Source organism: Ochotona princeps, chromosome 4 (assembly GCF_030435755.1).
Source record: "Ochotona princeps isolate mOchPri1 chromosome 4, mOchPri1.hap1, whole genome shotgun sequence".
NCBI lineage: Eukaryota > Metazoa > Chordata > Mammalia > Lagomorpha > Ochotonidae > Ochotona > Ochotona princeps.
The window spans coordinates 17540179-17563809 of record NC_080835.1 but is presented as its reverse complement, the minus strand read 5'-3'; the positions used below and the strand labels follow the sequence as shown (position 1 = coordinate 17563809).

Genomic DNA, 23631 nt, shown 5'->3' with positions numbered 1-23631 from the left:
ATAAGGATGGTGGGTCTCTGTTCTGACCCCTGAGGCCATAGGGAAGGTCATCACGCTCCTGATCTTTGCATTGTCACAGTTTGAGCAGGTCAAGAAGAACAGGAGCTATGGAGTACTGCGTGGCCTCTGGACGGGAGGCCCTGGAACATTGCAAGTGCAGGGGACATGAGGAGACTCTGGACCATGTGCTGGGAGTATTTTACTCTTTCAGTTTCTCATTTTATGTCTTTCTGTATTGTCTGTCTCGGCATATCAAAGTAGTTATTACTGTTTTTAGTCTAAATACTAAAGATACAAGTAGTTTATATGCTATTTTTTCAGCGCTAGAGCATGCTGTATTTGTGTAGTTACTCTCAGTCAGTTATACCTTCTCCTTTGGTTTATCTTTCTTTCCATTTGCAGGACTTTCGTGGCTGTTTCTTTTAGGATGCATCTGGGGGCAATAGCTTTTCTCAGCTTCTGATTCTATGGGAATGCCTTTATCTCTCCTTTCTGTCTAAATGATACTTTGCCTGGGTACTGTATGTATAGTTAGCAGTTTTGCTCTTTTGATGCCATGAACATCGCGTCCCACTCCCTTCCTGTCTATAAGGTAGCTATCTACACATTCCTAGTCAGGCAAATCGGCTCACCCTTGTGTGCTCTGTTCTTGTGAAACTTTGAGAATTCTCGGTTTGTAACCTTGCAGTGCTGATTATAGTATTACTTTGGTATATTTAGTTTAGTTTGAGCTTCTTGTACCTGCATAGTTGTGCTTTTGCGGGAGTGGAGAATTTTCTATTTTCATCTTATTCTGATTTGTATACCTTTGACCTTCTCTAACCCCTCCTGAGCTCCATTGACTTGTATATTTGCTCTTTTAATGCAGTCCTAAAGTGAGCCTTTTTTTCCATTCCTTTCCACTGTGTTCTTTGTCTATTTCCAAATATGCTGTCTCTGAGTTAATTCTTCTCTGAGTTAGTGTACAATTGATGCTATCTATAGTGTTTTTAATTTCACTTAGTTTACTTTTCAGCTCAAGGATTTCTATTTGATTTTTAAAGATTGTGTGTATATATTTTTAAAGTTTCTTTATTAAATCATTGAATTTTTTCTGTATCTTCTTAAAGCTAAGTTTCCTTAAAATAGCTATTTTGAATTCTACATCTGAAAATTTGTGGATATCATTTACTATATGGCCAGTTTGGGACATAATTTGCTTATTAGATGAGGTCATGGTAACCTGAAAGTTCTTGATGTTGTTCTTTTTTTTAAGATTTATTCATTTTTCACTTGAAGATTTATAAAGAGAAGGAGAAAGACAGAGAAAGAAAGAAAGAAAGAGATTTTCCATCTACTGGTTTACTCTCCAAGCTTCTACAAATGACTAGAGCTGAGCCAATCTGAGGCCAATTTCATCCTGGTTTCCTACATGAGTTCAGGGTCCCAAGGACTTAAGCTATCCTCCACTGCTTTCTCAGGCCACAAGCAGGGATCTGGATCAGAAGTGGAGTATCTGGGACACCAACCAACACCTACATGGGAGCCCAATGCTGTAGGTAAAGAATTAGCCAGTGACAGCCCCAAGTTCTTGATGTTTGTTGATATATTCTGTGCATTGAAGGTTTAAGCACTTCTTTTAGTCTTGATCATCTGGCTTTGTAGCTCTCTGTCCAGAAATTCTAGCATTCATAGTTACTGTCTCTGAACCCTTGGACACTACCACTGTTGAGATTTATTGTCCACTGTTGATGTGCTGTTGCTATTTCAGCACTAGAGGGCACACCTACCCCAGGTTTCCCCAATATGAAATTGTGTTGCTGAGAGTGAACCAGGAAAATTCTGAAAGAGAATGTTCCATACTTGCAAGCTTCTACCTAAGACCAGGCTACATCCAGATGTCTCTCACAACCATCAGTCCTTATAGAGGCTCCCCAGCATTCTGTCTGGCTGTGGACCTCATCTTGGAGGGATTAGTTCCAGGTTGGTCTGCAGTGACTTGGAACCATGTCTCTTCCCTTCCCTTCCCTTAAGTGGATGGTTACCTCTCCATACTCTGCTGTCTGAGGTTGGAGGATGAATGGGTGGACAGTCCTGTGGCTACAGTGCTGTAAGGCTGGTGTAAAGCCTGCTCAGACTAAGCCACTAACCTGAGGATTTGGATTGTTAGCATCTGCTCAGTGTTGACTTTCACTAGCTTACCACTGAGTTCCAAGATGCAATCTTGGGCTCAATTTTGTTCCATTTATTCCCCTCATAACTGGAATTTTATTCCTCATTGTCTACCTGGTGTTTGATGGAGGAGGAAGTCCTTTAGCTACTCAGGTTGAAAGTAAACTGAGTTACACCTGAGTCTTATAGCCACCGAGCCCTACCCAGCCCTGTGGGTTTGTAGCAGGCCTGTATGAGTTTGACTTTGCTTCAGTCCAAAATAGGATCTGACTTACTAGTGCGAAGATCTCCACCTGATGCCAATGCAAGTCTAGAGATTCCATCTGTGAGTACTCCTCTAGGGGTAGGGATCTTTGGGCTGTGTCTGGAGCTGCATCCAAGCATGACAGGCATCGCATAGAACTCCAAGGCAAAATTCTGTACTCAGTTCACACTTCATTACTCAAGTGGCTGGAATTCTGCTATCTGCCAGAAGTTAGGGGAGAGGTGATGGACGGAATACCTTGGCTGCCTGGCCAAGTAGCATCCAGAGGCTCAGTCTGTGGGTCTTAGTCTGGGAGGAAGAATAATGGGTCCCCATCTAGCCTTAGATTTTACCATAACAGGCTTGGTACAGGGTTTTGGTTCTGAGGTCTGGGCTTAGCTTTCTTTCAGCCTCCAAGGAAGGAGGAGTAGACTTGCTCTATTTATTAGAGCTGAGTGAGGAATGGATGACTTAGACAATTCTTTTTTTTTCTTCTTCAGTGTGTCTTATTTAATCTAAAACCAACCACCATGGTCTTTGTTATTGGGCTTGGGAGAGTATCTTTTCCTCCAGCACTTTAAAACTTCTGCTTTTGAATAGCAAGAAGTTCAACAGATGAGCAAATTAAGAATAAGGCAGGGTGCTCCCTAACTGGTGTTTTTTAGGGTGTGTCCTTAAATTTATATGTATTCCTCTCAAGCACATCCAGTGGAAAAGAAGTCTCAATGAATGTGGATCCCCTTTCTAGCGCTTCTAAACTGGTTGATGATACACACTCAGTTGTAAGAGTTTATTAACATTTTAGCTGCTCTCTCTGGCTATTTTGGTATCAGCTTCTACAGCCTCTGTTTGTGCCCTTTCCAAGCTGAAACAATTTCTAGGTTCCTGCTCCCTTTGGAGAGCCCTTTGGACCACTGTATCCACTGGGCTGTGTAAGAACAGCAAGCTCTGGGATGGGCCAGGACAGTTGTGATGTGTTCAGCTCTATGGCTTTCTCCATCCTACTCAGAGGAGGATCCTTTATGTTGAGAGAGCCAAGGGGTTGGAAGAGGAGACAAGGAGCAGGATCTAAGCATGTTACATGTCACTGACACTTGGGGGATTGAGCTAGTTTGTTTTTTGTTCATTTTCATTTTATTATGTGGATTTCATTTGTAAAAATCTTTGTTATATCAGAATGAAGCCACTAGATCTGGGTCACATTGGGGAATATCTGATTAAAAGGGCAATACAAAGGTGATTAGTTCGTTATAAGGCCTGGCAAGCCATTGCTGGATGCTGTCACTTTTGAGCCTCTTGCGGGTATTTAGCATTGTTAAAGGGGGTTGGTACTGTTGGACAGGTGTTCTGGCTGCTGTAGGTGTAACACACCCATGGCATGGCCTAAAGACCATTTCCCTCTGCTGACATTGCCTGCCCATTTTCTATCTTGCTGGTCCTTTCAGGAGCAGACTTCCTTTGTTCTACTTCAATCCATTACCCCATCTTCTTTGTGCCTTTTATAATGTGTTATATAAGATGCAGTTTCACTATCAAAGGACGGCTTTCCTCTGACCTCCTGGATTGGTACTTAGAGGGTTTGGAAAAGTTTCATGAGGTGCCAGGGTGCCTGTGTCACCTCATGCCTGTGAGGGAATGGAGTCAGAGGATTTTGCTCTTTCAATAGATGCTCTGGGAGTTCAGTGTTGAGCAAAACCAGACGTTTTCCCACTCTCCTGGGCTGTCCTATTTCCTGGAAGCTTTGCGATTCAGCCATTAGCAGGGGCACTGAGCACTGTCTTTTTCAGCATAGAGTGCTGTCACACTCCCACAAGATGTGTTTTATTATTTCTCTGTTCTCTGCTGGGTTAAAGTGCTTCATTTCTTCACTGTCTCCAGGAATTGGGATAAATTTAGTATCCCATCCTCTCTCCCTCGCCTATTCTCACCCCAGAACAGTGCGACCAAACATCACATGGATCCCAGTGTAAGGGGGCAGGATGGAGGGATGTCTTTTGCTGACTGCCTCTTCCACACTTGCATTGAGTGAAGACTTTATAAAACCCATCTCGTATCCTACCACTCTGTGTGACAGGTGATGTGATCTTCATCCTATAGATGTAGGAGATACAGAGGCAACGGTCTCCCTAACTGGTGTCCTCGCACCATGCCTTTAGGCTTCCCTGAAACCCCTGTTGTTGCTATTCTTGTTGACTTGACTTTGTTGGAAGCCAGAGAAACCAATTTCATTTAGTTGATGTATAAACTGTTTATGCCCCAATCCTTTTCGGCTGATCCAGTCATGCCCTGCTACCTGGGAACTTTATCATAGAGATTTTTATACTTTCATGCTATAAACTCTGCGCATTTTATAAAATCACAGTGTGTGGTCATTTTTCACCAAGAGAGGCTCAAGGCTTTGTTCAAGCTTAACATTTGTATGACCTATTCCTGTTGTGACTTCAACCTGTGTGGGCTTCACAATGTTGAGGGTGGCTGCTGGAGAATGTTCTGTTGAAATGCTTCAGATGGGTCTCAGTGTGGCCTGTGTGTTGGGGGGAACCCGTGGTGAGCATTTATGTGCATTTGCTCTCCAGATGAGCACAGAGGTACTTTTGCAGGTTGCCAGCACAACGGAAAGCTCCTTCCTCTGGGTGGACAGCGGCTGGCACTGCATCCTGCAAAGGGCTGTAAATTACAAAGCCTCTCCAGCACGGGAAGGGGCTGTGAACATCCTGCAGAAACAGTTAACCTGGAGAAGTTCACACTGGAGCTGTGATTATTGGCATGACTTGCTTCCTCTCTGGGTGAACTGCAGTTGGGTGGGCAGGGTGAGACAATCTGAGTCATCTTAAATGAGAAGCTCTGTCCCATGGTTGTGCCTCTGTCTTGAGTTCTAGGAGACTTGTTTCTGGTCTTTGTTTTCTATGAAGTCCCCAAGCACCCAGATTGCACGTAAGGAAAAAATTTTGAGACATCTAAGTTTGAACGTGATTCCTTTGCATGTGCTTTAAAATCAAGGAATAATGATAATAGGCCCAGTTACGTAAAAGAGGGGGGTAAATCTAAAGATATATGTGTGTTGGTTTGTGGACTTCTGTGTCTTAGTAAAATTTTGCACCTTTTAGGTTCTTGGAAAAGAACCATTTCCTAAAAGTTAATGTGTACTGGGACTTTAACACTCCAGAATGAAGTACAAAAAGATCTGAACTTAAGTGAGGAATCATAGATTTGAGTTGTCACTTCTCATTTGTATCTCAGTTTCCTCACATGTAAGATGAGTATCTCTGCCCCCAAATAAGCATTAAGCTGATTAAAAAGACTAGATAATAGCATGAGTATGAAAGTGCTTTTTGTAACAGGCAAAACTAACGTTTGCAAAGATTTTTTTTTTTAATGTCGGTTTATATACCCAGAGACCACACAATCTAACCACAGAGAAAAAAAATGCTCAGTGAAAACAGAAAAACAACTACAGGCCAGTCGAGAACATTGACTAGCCTGTATAGTAAGGCACTAAGTGCTCTGGGATTTTGTAGTCAAGGGAGACAGTTGGAGTCATCAGTAACAGTTCTTCAGGTCTAAGATGGATTCTTTCAAGGTCCCATAAAACTCAAGTACTTGGGCAGGATGCTGAGAGAGAAAGCAGCAGTGTGACTTTGAGCAGGAATGGGAATTAGGGTGAGTGGAGCATATCCAGGAAGTAGCCAAGACAGCCGCTGGACCCAGGTGGAGCAGCTGTCATGTCTTCTCGCGACCAGTGGAGAGATTTTCCACATCATTCAGGTGTGAGCCTAGGCTGTTCACTCATAATAGAAGGAACACATGCCAGGAAGCAGAACAATCATCAAATCTAGGCTGGAAAATGTCCTATTCCTCTACTTCTCTTGCAGAATTGTCATAGCGACTTCAGGTCACAAACGGAGCAGGTGAAGACAGGTGGCTTATTGAAGAAGGTGTCAGGTGGGGACACCATCCGGAGTGGGAAGAATGGAGGAACAGCCAATGGGATGTCAGTGCCCCGGGCAGGGCCAGTGTGGGCTGGAGATCTGTCTTCTCGCCGGTCAGTAGTTGCCAGGGCCTCGGTATTGATGGGGAGGAATTCTCTACCAAAACTTCATCCACTGCAGCAAAAGCCATCTATTTTCAAAGAAATTTTCTGTGGTGTAACGGTACTGATATCTTTACCTCGCATAGTCTGCTATATTTAAGTTGAACTCCAAGCGCATTCCCCTGGCTGGCATTCCATTCTGATCATGCTTGATCAATGCATTTCTTGGGTAGAAAATGCTTGAGGAGCAGGGAGACTTTGCTGTGGGAATAAAGGGATTTCCTAAACCTGGAATGACCCTGCTGGAACATCCTATTCCCGCTGCTCACTTACATCAAGTTTTTTATTGCAGGCGCGGTGGTTCTGGGAAGCATACTTCCAGTCAATTAAAGCCATTGCCATGGCCACCTTGCAGATCATCAACGACCGGATCTATCCCTATGCAGCGATCTCCTATGAGGAATGGAATGACCCTCCCGCTGTGGTAAGTGAATCCCACCACCAGCCACACAAGCTATGGCCCAGCTGTCAGGAAGGTGGAAAGGAAAACATTGCAGTTGTAACAGTGATTTAAATTCTCACTTTCTAAGATGAGCGTGTGCTTTGTATTACTTGGGGCCTGATACAGGCAGCTGTATTTTAAAACACTGACAAGAGTAAGAAACACAGAAGCTGCAGCTTCCAAATAGTTTTCGTGATGCTGAAGAAGACAGTCTGTTTATTATTCATTGCAGAGATAAATGCGGAAGCCTGAGGCTACCTGAAAATCAAAGATCACCTGATGGCTTTTTCAGCTGTAGCACTTAGAGCTCCTGACAAAGTTGTATAAGCAACTCAATCACCACGAGTTCTGTTGAGAGGGCCTGATCTTGGCCGGGGTCTGTACGGAGTGCTCACTGTGTGTGACTGCAGTTAGCATTTCCGGGACCCAGGGAAGTCAGACATGAGTAGAAATGATGTGGAAGCATCATGGATCTCTCCAGGCACTTGGTCAACGGTGGGGTCAAGGCTCCACTTCTCTCCATCTTCCTTGCCTAAAGAAGTCACAGACACTTGAGTCCTTGTAGGGATTATGACAGTGGCTTCCAGCTCTGCTTTCATCCTCCTGAAAAATGCGTGGAGATCTAAAACTGGCAGTTGCTGCCTCCTAGCTGCCTGCAAGTGTACCTGGTCCTCCAGCTCCCCAGTCTTGAGTTCAAGGCTCTCAGAGCTGGACCCTCTCTTCATTGTTCCTCGTAAACATTGCCATTTTTCTGCCCAGCTCACCTTGTCCTCCAATTCTACCATCTCTGAGTGATGCCAAACACGGCCACCTGGCTTGAGATGCAGTTTAATCCTATTAACCTCTTCTTTGTGTCTGCCACCGAAGGTGACTTTCCAGGTGGTCCTATTCATACATAAGCATAATTATCCAAGTTTACAACACAAATAGCTTTTTGCTTCATATATACTGTCAGTGGTTTCTGGGCTTCTTTCTTTTTTTTTTTTTTATTGTATTGTTGTTGATAATCTTTACATAGTTAATTGCGGTTAAAAAAAAAGGTTCAGGGGGTATAGGGAAGTGGGTAAGACTATTATGTCCATATTGTTTCCATCATGTATCTGAGGTAAAGGGGTATATTGAGGGAGAAGCCCCACCCGGTTTCCCGCCCACCCCAAGTCCCGGATGTGGGGCATGCTCTGAGATATTTGCTCAAGTGATTTTAATAGTTCTACAGTTATGAATCGCTGCCAGTTTCGCTCGATGAGGTCGTCCACTGATTGATATGGTCCATCATAAAGTCTCCGTTTGCCCCGTATTTTGCTGCCAACATATAGCTGAGATGAATGATTGACCTGTTCTGTCTTCTGTCTTTTCTTGGTTAGAGTTCTGAGTCCAGCAGTTTGATTGGGGAGATCTCCAAAGAAACCTTGAGATATTCCCAGACCAGATTCTTGTATGTTCTAGCAAGCACAGGGCCCGGCACAGTCCATCACGCCAATCAGCTGGTGGTTGCAATTGCTGGGTTGGTTCTGTTTTCAATCCCGAGTTGCACTGGAACCAATGGGTGTTGCAGTCCAGTCTGGTTCTGCCCAGCACATACTTGGCCCTTACATCAACCAGTGGGAGCTGCAGCCTAGTCGGGGCGACCCACAATAACCCCCATCAGGCCCACCCCCTACCCTGGTTTGCCAGTATGTGTAGCAGTAGACCAGTCTGTCCCCCATCCCATTTGGCTCTTGTACTTGTCAATGGGTATTAAAGCTTAGTTCCATCTAACCAACTCAACCATCCAGCCCTCACGGATATTGTTGAGTGCCTCTCTGTCTAGCCACCCCAGCCCCCGTCCTAGTTTTCATGCCCTCCCACGGGAATAGTGACCCAGGAAGGGGGAACCCACTTTTTCCCTCCCAGGTCTCTCTCAGTCCCGGTTTATGCACTCTTTAGGTGGTTCTGTGGTTTGACTTGACAGAATTAGTCCCCAGCGCCAGCTTCTGCCAGCTGATGCTGCGGCCAAGTCTGGGCTTATTTCTAGTTCACTTTGGGTCTACTTCAGTTTCTTAGGCTAAGCATATCATAAACACTGAGGCTGTGCTCCTTTTTTTCTGTTTTCTAACAGTAATACAAGGAACATACTTTCACGAATGTTTGTACTAAAGTGTGTGAATTTATCTAACTAATTAATTTCAACTAAGACATTGCTTAAAGAAAATATATTTTGAATGTTGAAAGAGATTTTAAAAATTGCCCTTTCAATAATCTATAGCAATTTATAGTTTTGTAGGTAACACTTTGGGTGTCTGAGTGTTTCATTCTTTCCATAACCCCGAGTTCTCGAGTATTTGCTCATCTGCGAGTTGAATACATCTCCTGTGTGTTTTTCATGTGGAAGGCTACTACCTCGGTCATGCTACCCTGCATAATCCTATTTGTGTTTTGGTTGGCATCACATGAATTTTTAGATTGTCTCGGGTATTTCTTCACTCTCCAGGCATTTGTTGAATGCCTGCTGCACTCGAGGTGGTGCTCCTGGTACTTTGAAAATCTCAGTGGACTAGGTAGAGAAGCACCCTTACTTTGGGACTCCTACATTGCAATGGGTCTTGCTACCCGGAAGACAGACCTGTTCAACAGAAAAATATAAGAGATTTTTCACAAGTCATGATGAAGGTCCTTTTAGGCTTTTTAATCTCTCTTATGCTCTGATAACTACTTCCTGACATTGTAGTTGGATTATCATTTCTATGACACATTTTGGCTTTTTATACATTAATTTTGTAAATCTTATTGAAGTCTACGCTTTCCCTTTTTAAGTGAGTTCTGCTGTATTTTCTAGATGTATAATCACATCTACAAATGCTAAGTTTGCTCCCTTTTCCCAATATTTTTTTTCTTCTATGTAACTACGTTGGCTAGCACTCGGGGACAGTGGTCAATTATGAAGTGAATGTTCAAAGAGAAGGATAGAGATAGCGAAGTGGCTCCTTCAGAAGGAACAGAGGTACAGAGGGAGGAGGACACGTGGTGGCTTAGAGCTCCCTGGACCTCAGAGTGACCGGAGGAGGGAGAGGGAGGAGCCAAAGAGGGCCCAAATCAGAAAACACCTTGCCTCGGGTGTCGGAGTGTCATCTGTGGGAAATGAAAAGTTGCTGAGGCATTAGGCACAGGGTGTAAAATTGCATTTCAGCTGCATCTGACACCAGTGTGAAGAATGGATTGTGCACTACAGCAGGACAAGACTGGAAACAGGAGACTAACTCAGTAACCCAGGTGGGAATCAATAGAGGACAGATTTGAGCTATGGCTAGGAGAAGTGACTTTCTTTTTTTTTTTTAAAGATTTATTTTATTTTCATTACAAAGTCAGATATACTGAGAGGAGGAGAGATAGAGAGGAAGTGGAGCTGCCGGGATTAGAACCAGCAGTCATATGGGATCAAGGCGAGGACCTTAGCCACTAGGCCACGCTGCCGAGCCCGTGACTTTCTAACCAGTGAATGAAGGAACGTTGCAGAACACTGGGTGTGCAGTTTATCCAGATAGGGAATCTGGACAAGCGCGTCATGGGTGAGGATGGCATTGCAATCCACATGCAGCGTAAAAGCAGGGCCTCCCGTAGTCAGACTCCCCGTCTGTCGCCTTTGTAGCTTCTCCCTCCTGCTTCCTCTCAGGGAGCTGTATGTTTCTTCCTGTGCATCCCCCATGCCTCCCTTCTCAGAGCCTGTGTCGGCCTTCCCCAGCATGCCTTTCTGCACCACAACCTCCACCTGTTGACATTTGATGCATACGCCAGTGCCTGTTCGTATTCCCCTTGAGATCTTCCCAATGCTTAGGCAGGAAGTAATCTTTTCCTCCTTGTAACTCTTAGAGCATGTTGTCTCTGTTTTCTTTCCTGTCACTTAACATGTATAGAAGTACAATTTCCTGTAAAGTTTTAAGCACCTGAAGGGAATTTTTGACTTATCATGATATTCCTTGTAATACCTAGGACAAATGTGATCCAGGCAGCAGGAGACCATTGCTATATAAAGAAAGAAGGAGGGAGAGAGGGGAAGAAGGGCTTCCCAGGACTTGAGCAATCCAGAACTCACCACATGCCAACGGTGTATCTGTTACTGCATTTGATTCTCATCACACTGAGAAGATAAGGAAAGTGCTAGATTCTTTCTCACCAGGAAAGCAGTCCTAATGAAACTCAGAGCACCTAATAACTTCTCCCAGGTCATGCGTTGGGCAAGTCATATACACCGCTGAGGACCCAGGTCTTCTACCTAGAAATATTCTGGAATTGCCTCTGCAGTTCTCTGGAAGCCTTGGAGCCTCCTGCGGCCTGAAGCACTGCTGCTGTGGCCGGCATCTGGTACATGTTTGAGATGCAACTCGTCACATCTGCTCCTCTGTAGGAGAATTCACACAGGTGGGAGGGTCGTGACCCCAGCACAAGTGTGGAAATGGTGAGGCCTTACCCTGTACTTTCATCTAACACACTAAGGGGAGTTTAATAAGGATAAACGGTTTAAATTTTAAAAGAACATAGGCTAGGAGGAAATCAAAGATGAAATTCTTCATTCTGAAACAGCATGTTAGAGTATAGGACAAAATGGTCCAAGAGCTGAGCTCTTTAGCCACTTGGCTAAGAACATTAACATGAAAAATGTAATTTCTAAATATACAACTAGAAAATGGAGTCTGCGTTATTTCCTTAGTTATTTCTTAAGTAGTCTTGATTAAGACCCATTTGGAAAAAAAATCCTCTCCAGGGCCTTTGGTGTTCATGACAGTTCTGGGAGCTCGGGTGATGAGAGTGCTGATTGGAAGCAGTGGATTGTACGTTTCTGCATCTTCAGTGAGAGCTTCTGACAGGAGTCTGAGGAGCGATGATTTGTTTGTAGACAGCTTCTCCCTTCCAGAAATATTTCACCCACTCTCAGTGCAGTGGCTCAGAGTCCAGCCTGCAGGGGAGTCTTCCCCGACTAGATTCCATCAGATTTATAATGTCAGACACCCCCGAGGTGGGAGTAGGTATGGATCAGGGCCAATAAATCAAGGAATTGTCTGGGCTGTTGGAGAGGGGCTGTCAGGGCCTCAAGCCATGCACAGAGCACGCTCAGCCTGGGGAGAGGAGGCAAGAGTCCAGGGCTGTCTTCTGGCCAGGTGTAGCTGCCTCGCTTTCATGTGAAATGGTCCGCGTGTGGGAGGAGACCACAGGGAAGGGTGACCTCACATAGTCTTCACGTTCTGATCACATCAGCCGTGTGGCCCTACACCTTGAGTCCCTGGGAAAGCTTGACACCTTGTCCTGGAGCATTATCTGAAAGCCGAAGCTCTGTACAAACTGGAGACCACCTCTTTGTTCCAAGTCTTCTCTTTGGAAGGTGTTTGTCACCCAGTTAAGAGTCTTTGTGTTTGTGTCATGAATGGTCTTAGCTTCTCATGTCAGAAGTCACACACATGTCACACATTTGTGTGAGTTTTAACATCACGGTCTTGCCACACTTTGTTTTTTATTTCTTCCTTTGGTAGATATCAGCAAAACTGTATAATCCTCCCCTCATATACTCTACTTCTATAGTATTTTGGCAGCACTGCCATCCCCAGTCCACATCAGGGCTAGCCTGGCCAGCTGGGACCTACTGGACACCCTCCCTTGCATCATGTCTCTTCTGTGCCAAAACTGCGTGGATCAAGGGGACGGAGGCCAAGACAGGAGTGCATTTACCTGAATTTTTGCACTTTGGCATATGCCGCCAACACCACATCCTCTCAGAAAAATATTTTTGAAAAAAGGAAAAGTGAATTGATCTTAAGTCTTAATGGGAAGTAGCTTTCTGTGTTGTTTTTTTGCCAATGTGATTGGAAAACTTATACTCCACTTATCAACACATCTTTATTTTATTTACTTTTTATACTGAGTTTTATTCAAGCTTTTAAGTGTAGATTATGCTAATCAGATGTCCCAGGTTTTTATCTTACCTTCATTCCTATGCCAGACCTAGAACAGAAAGGGGAACTTATAGAGGGACCCATGCTATTGCTAAAAACTGGTGAGAAAAATGGGGAAGTGATGTGAAATGGATGATTGTATCCAGCATAAGCCTGAAGCTGCCTACCACCCACTCCTTGGAAATATCTGCAGAATGACACTGAACTGCATTTAGCACCTTAGATGGACGTGGAGGGGAAGGGCATACACTCACCTTTAACCTGGAGATTCTGGGTGTCTCGGTCTAAGTCCATTTATTTTGAAAAAGCAGGGTCTGGGGATGGGTCAGGTGAGACTATTGCTGAAGAGCACCTGATTGGCAAATACCATCCACGAAGACCGGCAGTGGAGAAAACAAGCCAAGCTTGCTAGGGGATGTGGCTGTCATACTTTCCTGGGCACCAGATAGTCCTGTAAAGCTTGCCTCAGTGGAGTGCGGCCATCCCACCCCCACGAACTCAGGCTGGTTGAGTCCTGGCTAGGAGCCCAGCATTTGCATTTCTTTTTTTTTTTTTCAAGATTTATTTATTTTATTGGAAAGGCAGATGTACAGAGAGGAGGAGAGACAGAGGAAGATCTTCCATCTGGTGTTTCACTCCCCAAGTGAGCACAGTGGCCGGTGCTTCACTGATCTGAAGCCAGGAGCCAGGAACTTCTTTTCGAGTTTCCTACGCGGGTGCAGGGTCCCAAGGCTTTGAGCCGTCCTCAGCTGCTTTTCCAGGACACAAGCAGGGAGCTGGATGGGAAGTGGAGCTGCCGGGATTAGTACCAGCGCGTTCAAGGCGAGGACCTTAACCATTACACTATCATGCTGGGTTCAGCATTTGCATTTCTTTTTTTTATTATTAATTATTATGCATTATGTGACAGTTTCATAGGCTCTGGGAATCCCCCCACCCCTCCCCACGCCCCTCACCCCAGTGGATTCCTCCACCTTGGTGCAGTATTACAGTTCAAATTCAATCAAGATTCTTTCCTTGCAAATATATACCAAACATAGAGTCCAGCTACTTATTGTCCAGATGGGTTGAACAGTTTCTTGGGGAGACCATTTCTGGTCCAAAGTTAGAGCTGGTAGAATATCATCCCAGTCAATTAAGAGTCCCAATATAACATTAACAGCAATTTGTAACATTATGGAATTGACATGGTTTTGCGTAACCAGTATATTAAAAAAAAACAAAAAACAAGTTCTTAACCACAACCTATGGTTTGCTCATTGACATTTCAATTTTAGTTTGTATACAGGACCGGCTGCTATATACCTTAAAATGGCTGTAAGGTACCATTCAGCTGTCTTGTGTCTATTTCATTTTAGTATTTAGCCATTTGTTGTGTTGAAGTATAATTTTACTGATCTTGGCAGATTTTAGGATAATCTAGACTGGCTTGTAACTCTAACAAGACATTTGTCAACAATTAAGGTGCAGAACAAGTGCTTAAATGTCGGTGTTCATGCCGCTGGTTTGGGAACCGTATTTTACCATCGACTTCAGCTCACTCTGTGCATACCAACTCAACTGCCTGAGTTAAAGGCTGTTCCTCTCTCCCCATCAGTTCCTCTGCTTGAACCCCTTGGGCTTGTCGTGCTAGAAGCATCTGAAGACTCAGTAGAGCCTTGGTCTCAGCTACACGAGTAACTCGGGGCTGCCTATATTTGGGAGTCTGGACAGCAGTTCTCAAAATTATGATTGTACAGGCAGCTGAGAATATCACGGAGCTGCAAATATTAACAAGCAATAAATCACAGTGCAGGATGAAGAAGCCCCGCAGCTCAGATGGATGAAGCAGAACTCTTAAGTTAAAAAGATACCAGGTTTGCAGTCTATTTAATTCAACTCTGCGCCCTCCTACTTCCAGGTTGTGGAATGTTTCTCTGGAATTTGGAAGCCTGCCCTGGAGGTCTTCTTTTTGGCTTATTCATCCCTTCTTCACACTGCCTCAAGAGCATAAAAATAGAGATGAAATTCAGAAATTTTAGCTTAAATTTTAAGTCAGTTTAAGTTGTTGGAATCAATTGTGTCACAGCAATAGAGTTGCATTTAACAGAAGTGATCCAGTGTACTGCTCTAAATTCCAGCCCTTTCCTTGAGGGCTCTTTGTCTCCTGTGGAAACAAGTTAGAAAGTCTCAATTCACCAGCATCTGGGTGCTTGGGAAGGTTGAGCTGGGTCCATGGACGGAGGGATGTAGGTAAATCCCATGAGCTGAATCTGGGGACCTAGGCAGCTTTCAGAGAGAAAACGAGCAGGCGTGGGGCCAAAGCAGACGCAGGCAGGGAATATGAGGAACGTGAGAAGACCGATTCAAGGGTACTGGTAAGATGACTGTGTCATTCCTGTCCTCTGCACAGGGCAGAGGGGGAGATCGGCCCGTAGAGTACACATCCACACGCATGCAGGGCAGCTCGGTGTGAGTCCAGGTGGCTGGAGGACTTTGCACATGTTGCTCTCCAGCCATGTCCTTACCCTCCAATGCTTGCGGACGGCTCCAGCTGTCGTAAGGCAGAATGTGACTGCTTCCTTCCAACACACAGCTTGTGCAAGGGAGTGAGGAGCTTGAAAGTCTGTGGGGACTTGATTGAGCAGCAGACTAACCCAGAACATGCTGGGTATTTTCACAAAGCCATCCTTAGTGCAGCAGCTTCACTGCTTAACACATCAGGTTCCCTCTTCCCCGTTTCAGGACTCTGGGAATTCCCTCTTGGATGGCTGGGCGAATGATTGTGCAACAGTTTTCAGAAACATGTGTGGTTGAACATCACCAGCTCAAGACGATGCGTTCTGTTTCCATTTCTAAATTCTCTGTTTTTTCCCCTGCTCCCTGCCCCCCCCACCCCAGTTAAATCACAGGTGGGTCATTCCGGCTGCAGATTAGAAACATGTTCACACTGCTCCAGGTAGAAGTGGGTTCTTAATTTGTTAGCTTCCCTACCCTTACCTGCCCCACCTCAGTTTCTTAGTTGATACTTTCAGAAGTGTGTGACTCTACACATGATGGCTTACACATCCAAACAGCAAAATAAATGATGAATATTAGTGCCTGTTCCCAAGGCGCAGCTGCTTTCAGCTCTTCCAACTTTCCTCTGAGACTTTCTTCCTGTCTCATTATCCACCAGATAGTGACATGTTTAAGGTTTCTTACTCAAGCACCTTTTTTTTAGAAAACGAAAACTTGCTTTAGAGAGAACTCATTGGCTGGTTAGCTCTCCAAATGCCCACAATATTCAAGAACTGGCAGGTCAAAATCTGGAGATGGAAACAGCTCAGGCCTCTCATGTGGGTCGCAAGAACCCAGCTGCTCGAGTCATCATCCCCACCCCCGCCCCCCGCCTGTCAGTGTGCATTAGCAGGAAGCTGGACTCGATCCCAAGATCTCCCAAATGGGGTGAAGGAGTCAGGCAGCATCCGTGCCAGGCCCAAGGCCTGCCACAGAAACCTCTTTTTAATGCCTTTGGCCTTGTACATTTTTTCCTCTTCCCACCCCGTACTTATTCCCCCTCATCCACCTTACTGGTTGGGTTGTCTCATCATTTTTCCTGAAAGCGGTATTTGTCCTGTATGCGTTATTGGGACTACATGAATGTAGCTATCAACTCTGAGAAAGGAACTAGGGGACATCATTTTTTTTCCACCTTGCGTGTCTGGAGGTATTCCCATTCTGTCTCACATGTGATATATAATTGGGCTGATGTAGAGTTCTGGGTGATGTGTTTTGGTTTAGTTTGGTTTTTTGTTTGTTTTTGTTTTCAGAAACGTCTATGTATTCATCTTTTGTGTTTGAAACTCCCCATTTTAATCTCGAGAAGTGAGATGTCATTGTAACTCATGATCCTTTCTGTGTTTTTTTTTTTCTCCTGGCACATTTATGTTCCAAAATTTGATGATGAAATGCCTTGGGATGTGGGTGTTTTTGGTTAACTGGGTGCTGATTTAGGCGTTTAAACTGGAAATGCTGTTTAATGCCAAGTAATTTTTTATTGCTTTGATAATTCCTCCACTTTATCTTTCCTCTCCTTATGGAACTTCCATTCCCATAGACAATAAATGTACTAGTTTGATCCTTGTTGCTTATTTTAATTTTTATTTTTAATGTAGTTGATAGGCAGAGAGGGAGAGACAGGCAGAGAGAACTCCAGCCACTGATTCACGTCTCATGTGCCCTCGGCAGCCAGGTCTGGGCCGGAGCCAGGAGCTGAGAACTCAGTCTGGGTCTGCCACATGGATGGTGGGGCCCCAAGTGCTTGGCCTACTGCCTCCAGCGTCTGCCTTGGTGGTGGAGCTGGAGACAGAAGCCTGAGCAAGGAATTGAACCTATGCCTTTTGACATGGATGTGGGGTTCTTAACAACTCATCTTTAGACTTGTTAGTAAGCTCTCAGATATTTTTCAATTTTATCTCCTAAACTTTCTCTTGATTTAAAAAAAATTATTTATTTTTAATATCTGAGATTTTTTTTCTCCTGACAACCAGGGAATATTTTTTATCTTCCCCTTCTTGTTTTAAGGATGCAACATGTTCTCTTTAGGTAGCATTGTCATTTATCTCTTTGTTCTTCGTCTCCCTGTGGATTTTTTCTTTGACTTTCTTTTTTTTTTTTTAAGTCTTTAAGTAGTCTTGAGTATTGGAAGTTTCCTTCACATGCCAGGTGATGCCTGGTAGTCAGATGTGTGTGAGTGGGCTCTGAACCCAGGGCTGTGGATAAGGCTCCTTGGCTTGGGGGCGTGGCCGGGCCCCCAAAAAGCCTGTGCTACTTAATCCGCAGGGTTTGGGGTGGTGTCCTGCCCTGCCATCCTAGAGGCTGCCTCTGAGTCTGAAAACTCGCTAAGGCATTTTCCCCAGAAGATAATCCTCTCTGGCAGTGGGGAGAGAGTTGGCCCGTCTGGGTTGGGTCTAAAGGATCCTGAGACTAAACTGTTTTCTTGTTCTTGATCTGTGGGCCCTTCTTTCCAGGACACTGAGTACTGCCAATTCCTGCATCCTGCTTTCATCCTTGGGAAGTTTAGGATCATTGATTTATTTCTTCTTTATTTTTTTTCTCTGCTATGTAGTTTGTTGTTGTGGTGTCTACATTTTGTTTGATAAAACAGACCTAAAAGATCTCTAATTTTAACTTTTATGTTGACATAGTTTAGAATCAAAATTTTAAAAATTGCAGAGAGCCTGCCTGGGTCACCATCATCCAGACTCCCACGAGCTAGTGTCTTCCCCCTGGAGCGTGATGCCCTTTCCCCGGCGCTGTGTGTATTTTGGACTTTTTAGAGATTACACATGTGGTGCCCAATTACCCCTAAACACATCCCCCTCCCACATCATCTGGAGCTCAGTGCTGCTAGAATATTATTTACTCCATGGACCCGATAGATTTTTGTCAGTTAAAATCCCAGACCACACATTGAGGTCAGTTGTCCATCCACCTGCTGCCTTTCCTGAGTTTGGACAATTCCTCAGTCTTTCGGCTCTGGCCTGTTAGAAGAGAACCTGTCAGCCATCATGCAAGATTTGAGCTCATCTGCTGCTGTTGCATGAGTCCAGTGATGCGCTTTGGACAAGTCCCGTACTCACCTTCTCTCAACTGAAGCTGTCCTTTGCTCCCCTCTCTGACGCCTCTGACAGGGCCTTGCAACAGAAGTTTCCACTGGGTTTCTTCAATGTCAAGTTACTGTCTCCTCTTTTTCATTCTCTGTGTTGTGGGGAAATACTTTGAGACTGCGTAAATATCCTGTGACTCCTCAAACTTTCAGCGCCTGGTTTGAGCTTCCACCGGTGAGCCTTGCCTGAGTCAGATGTTGCAGTGGTTGCCAAACAGTGATTTTCTAATTCTCACTTGGCTTTTGCAGCGGTTTTCCCTCTCTAACCTGAGGAGTGCATCTTTAATCAGCTTTGGAAAATTCTCAGCCACTTTCACTTTCCATATTAACACATCTGTAATTCCTACTAGGAATCCTATTAGATCAACCCTAGACCTCTTTTCATCATGTCCTAACCCTGGTTTTGTTTTCCATCAGCTTTTCCGTGCCTTGTCTTCTTGCGCTACATGCTAGATAGGCTTTTTTGTGTCTGTTTTCTTCAGCTGTGACTAGTTTTTTGTGGTTTTTTTTTTCACCCATCTATTGTGATTTAAAAGTCAATGGTTATGTGTCTACATCCTATTTCTCAAATAAATGTGTCATATTTATTTCTTCTTTTATATCTTCAGTCACTTGAGACCTCTCAGACTCTCTGATTATATGATTTTTTGAGTCATTTGCCTGCTACTGTTGATTGTATTGCATTGTTGCCTTAAGTTGTATAATGTTGGAGTGTGAGTTCATCTTCAGTAAAGTTTTCCGTGGAAATCTTTGCAAGCTATGTAAGGGGATCCCAGGGGCTTCTAAGAGGTTCGTGGAAAACGTGCATTAGCTTCAAATTCCGTTTTGCTACAAACACTTTGATGTGTTGTCATACGTGCCACTTTGTGGCAATGATGCCACTGAGTTCTGCAGATTACCAGTACCATGAAGGTCGGACACAGTTAGGGAAGAATACAGTTTGTCCTCGTGGATTCCTGGCTTAGAGCACACTCAGTGGTTTGTCAGTGAGACCTGCTCGTCCCCTGTTAGTACAGGCAGCCATAGTGTGTTCTCTTCATTTCAGATATGGTATGAATCTAATAATGTATCTGTTTTAGTGTGTCTGCTACAGTGTTTCTAGTCTGTGTTTCTTGTGAATAATGCTACTATGAACATTTTTTTTTAATCCATATGTATAAGGGCACTTCAAGTTTTTGCAAAATGCATATTATAGAAAAACTTATGCATAAGCTTATTTTATTATTTTATTAAAAATTTATATTACTTGAAAGTCAGAGTTATAGGGCAGGAGGAGGGTAGAAAGAGAGAGAGATCTTCTTTCCACTGGTTCGCTTCCCAAATGGCCACGGTGGCCAGTGCTATGCTGATATGAAACCAGGACCCAAGAGCTTCTTCCAAGTCTCCCACAAGGGTGCAGGGGCCCAAGGACTTGGACCAATCTCCACTGCTTTCCCAAGCGATGAGCAGGGAGCTGGATTGGAAGTGGAGGAGCCAGGATAAGAACTGGCACCTGTATGGAATGCTTAGCTTGATATACCACCACACTAACGCCCTCAAAACTTATTTTTAAAGTCCACATTCCATGAACTTTTTGAAGTGTCCTCATGGTTTTCAGAGTTTGTGTTTTGCTTCTTCCATCTGCTCCAGGAATTCTGGCTTTAGATGCTAGTCTCACTTCACAGTCCCTTCTTTCCTGGCCTCCAAGCTCCAATACTTCTTTTTTTTTTTTTTTTTAAGATCTATTTATTTCTATTGAAAAGTCAGATATACGAAGGAGGAGAGACAGAGAGGAAGATCTTTCATCCTATGATTCACTCCCCAAGTGGCTACAATGGCTTGAGCTGAGTTGATCCTAAGCCAGGAGCCAGGAGCCTCTTCCAGGTCTCCCATGCGGGTGCAGGGTCCCAAAGCATTGGGCCGTTCTCAACTGCTTTCCCAGGCCACAAGCAGGGAGCTGAATGGGAAATTGGGCCACTGGGATTAGAACCAACGTCCATATGGGATCCCGGTACATGAAGGTGAGGACTTTAACCACTAGGCTACCACACTGGGCCCATCTTCTGACAGCATGAGCATTAAAACCCACATCCCCTTACCAAAGTATCTGAGTTTCATATCCAGCTCCAGTGCCTGACTGCAACTTCCTGCTCACTCAGACCCCAGGAGGCAGTAGTGATGGTGCAAGTTATTGGGTCTTTGTTACTCATGTTGGAGACTTGGATTGAGTTCCCAGCTCCTGGCTGTCATGGGCATTTGAGGAGTAAACTGGTGGATGGGAGCTCTCTCTTTGTCTTTCTCTCTGCCTCGCAAATAAAATAACCAACAGACACACAGCCCCAAGTCCCAGTGTTGCCCAGCCTAGCAGCAACCCTGCCCTCTCTGGTGTCATTCTTTGTGTTCGGCTATTATTTGCACTTTGCTCTGTTTTTGAGAAACTTATGGACCTGTCTTCCTGATAGCTATTTCAAAGCTCTTGCATTATATGTTCTCTTACATTTCTGTCTATTTTTCAGCAAGAAGGTTTTGAAAAGGAAAGGCTTTACCTGTTTTACCTCCTAAAAGTCTCTTGAACTCTACTCTGTCCTTGCCTGTTCTCCTTGCTTTTTGCCCTCCCTTTTCCCCCAGGCACAAGTAGAGTGAAAATGTAGTGATACGTGCCTTCCTGGAGATGCAGGCGAGTGCAGAGTGAACGTGCGGAGGTCCTCTCCCATCAGCTGAAAAGGGCATAAAAGCCTGGGTCCTAACTGCTGATGTTCTGAGCTTGGATGCTGCACGCTGTAATTCCATTATTCTGGAGAGTTCCTGTTTCCCAGCCCACTGAAGTCTTCTCCCTAATATGTAGCTGCCATCTCTGATATAGGCACTGGCTTCCCACAGAAATCCCTGTGCCAGGGCCAGAGAATGAGTATTCCAAGTGTGGGATAGTCAGATGCAGTTGCAAGTTTATTTTACCTCTCATGAGAAATAGTACTTTAAGCTGTCATTAACATCTTGGGATCATAAAACAGGCTTGTTTGTTTGGATCAAATAAGTTACTAGTTTTGGGTTTTTTTTTTTTTCATTGAAGCATTGCTTTTAACTGTTTTCAGCATGCTTCCACAGTAACAGCGCCAGGGATAATGATTGCCTGTTTGAATACCACACTCTAAAAATAATCCAGATCTTTTGGCGCTGTCAAACAGCTGAACCGTTATTTTTAATGTATCAAATTATAAACCAATAAAATCAATGGTGTGGTGTCTTTGCCAGTGTCTTAGGCAATCATACCCTAAGATATATTTAGTAAGGTTTATTGCTTACAGACCGATATAACTCATGAATTATTAAAAGTATCAGCATATGGAACCCCCTTTCTCCCCATTCCAAATTCTAATGGCTTGCGTCGAACCATTTAACTGGCTTCTGTCCATCCCACTGGTGGAAGCCGCAGCCAGATGAGAGCTCTTAGAAATGACTGGCTTCCTTTCCAGACACCAGGAGGCTGAAATGTCAACTTTTTCCTCCACTACCTGAAAAGCCATCAGTGGCCACCCTTCCTGCACGTCTTGACAAGAGTTTGGCTTTACAGCAGAAGGGTGGGCATGTAGCCAAATGTGAATTTCAGTGCTGTATGAAGAAAAAAAATGCAGTAGCTAAAACACAGATAATAACAGGAATTTTCAAGAAGCATTTAGATGGGCTTAACCTGGGAGCTTTCTGTGAGCTAATTGTAGCACAGACATGTCTTCAGGGTGAGTTCTAATCCCTCTCTTCACTTTAGATGATGGGAGTGATTTGAGATAATTTACTGAATCTCTTCACAACCATTTTCCCATCTGGGGGACTGGGTCTAGGGAGAATAATAATTTCCGGGCAGTGGTGTGACAGTTAGCAACTGATTACTAATTGTTGAGTAAAGCCACTGAAACAGGCATTTTGGAATCAAAGCTGGCTTCAAAACCATTGACTCTCTTGACCCTGTACAGGCTTCTTATTTCTGAAGTTCATTGTCCTCATCTGTAAAATCTTGTTAATACGTACTCAGCAGAATTCTTATGAGAGAACATTACTGTGCGTCTGTCACTCCTATGAAAGGCGAAGTGTTCCTAGTAAGGCCGGTGTGGCGACTGGTCCTCTGTGTCTATAGGGAATTGGCTTGAGGACTTCCTCCAGATACCGAAATCTATGGTTGCTCAAGGTTCTTACAGAAAATGGTGCACTATTTACATGTAACTTTCACATCTTCCCATACACCTGAAATTGTCTCTAGGTTATCTATAGTACCTAAGAGAATGCAAATGTTATATAAATTGCTGTTATGCTGTTGTTTAGGGAATAATAACAAGTAAGACATTTACCCATGTTCAGTATAACAATTTATGTGTGTTTAAGAAGTCTCATCTGCAGCTGGCTGGATCTGTGGGTACAAGACCTGCAGTTACGGAAGGCTTTTGATTTAATGCCTTTTTAGGCACAAATTTTAGAGCTGGCTGAGATTTATAGGAGATTTCAGTTTTTTGCACCCAGATTGGCCCTCTGATGTTTTTTCTCTCACATAATGCTGGCATCCTCAAGAGTGGCATTCTGTTAGCTCCATGTTTAGAGAAGAAAGTAGGATATTTTTATTTCAAGCCCCACCTCCTTGTTCCCTCATTTTGCAAATGAGAAAATAAACTTTGAAGGAAATGTGATGACTTGACTACTGTAGAGCGTCCCTTCCACGTTCCATCTATTGTAACATAAGGCCAAATCATCATAATAACTGTGTTCCTCTCACCCCAAACTTGAACCCCCAGTTGTCCAAAGAATAGCGTGGTTGGGCCCGGCGGCATGGCCTAGCGGCTAAAGTCCTCGCCTTGAATGCACCGGGATCCCATATGGGCGCCGGTTCTAATGCTGGCAGCTCCACTTCCCATCCAGCTCCCTGCTCGTGGCCTGGGAAAGCAGTCGAGGACGGCCCAGTGCATTGGGACCCTGCACTCACATGGGAGACCTGGAAGAGGTTCCTGGCTCCTGGCTTAGGATCGGCGCGCATCAGCCATTGCGGCTCACTTGGGGAGTGAATCATCGAACAGAAGATCTTCCTCTCTGTCTCTCCTCCTCTCTGTATATCTGACTTTGTAATAAAATAAATAAATCTTAAAAAAAAATAGCGTGGTTTAAATGAAAACTGAAAGTATAAATGTGAGGATA

General features: G+C 44.2%; 1 protein-coding gene across 1 annotated transcript in view; it reads left to right on the top strand.

Annotated features, from left to right (window-relative positions):
• Positions 1 to 23631, top strand: part of EXT2 (exostosin glycosyltransferase 2) — a 142270-nt gene that overhangs the window by 55999 nt on the left and 62640 nt on the right. Inside the window, exon 8 of the mRNA XM_058663141.1 lies at positions 6778 to 6909. Coding sequence (XP_058519124.1) covers positions 6778 to 6909 — 132 coding nt within the window. The remainder of the gene's footprint in view (positions 1 to 6777; positions 6910 to 23631) is intronic.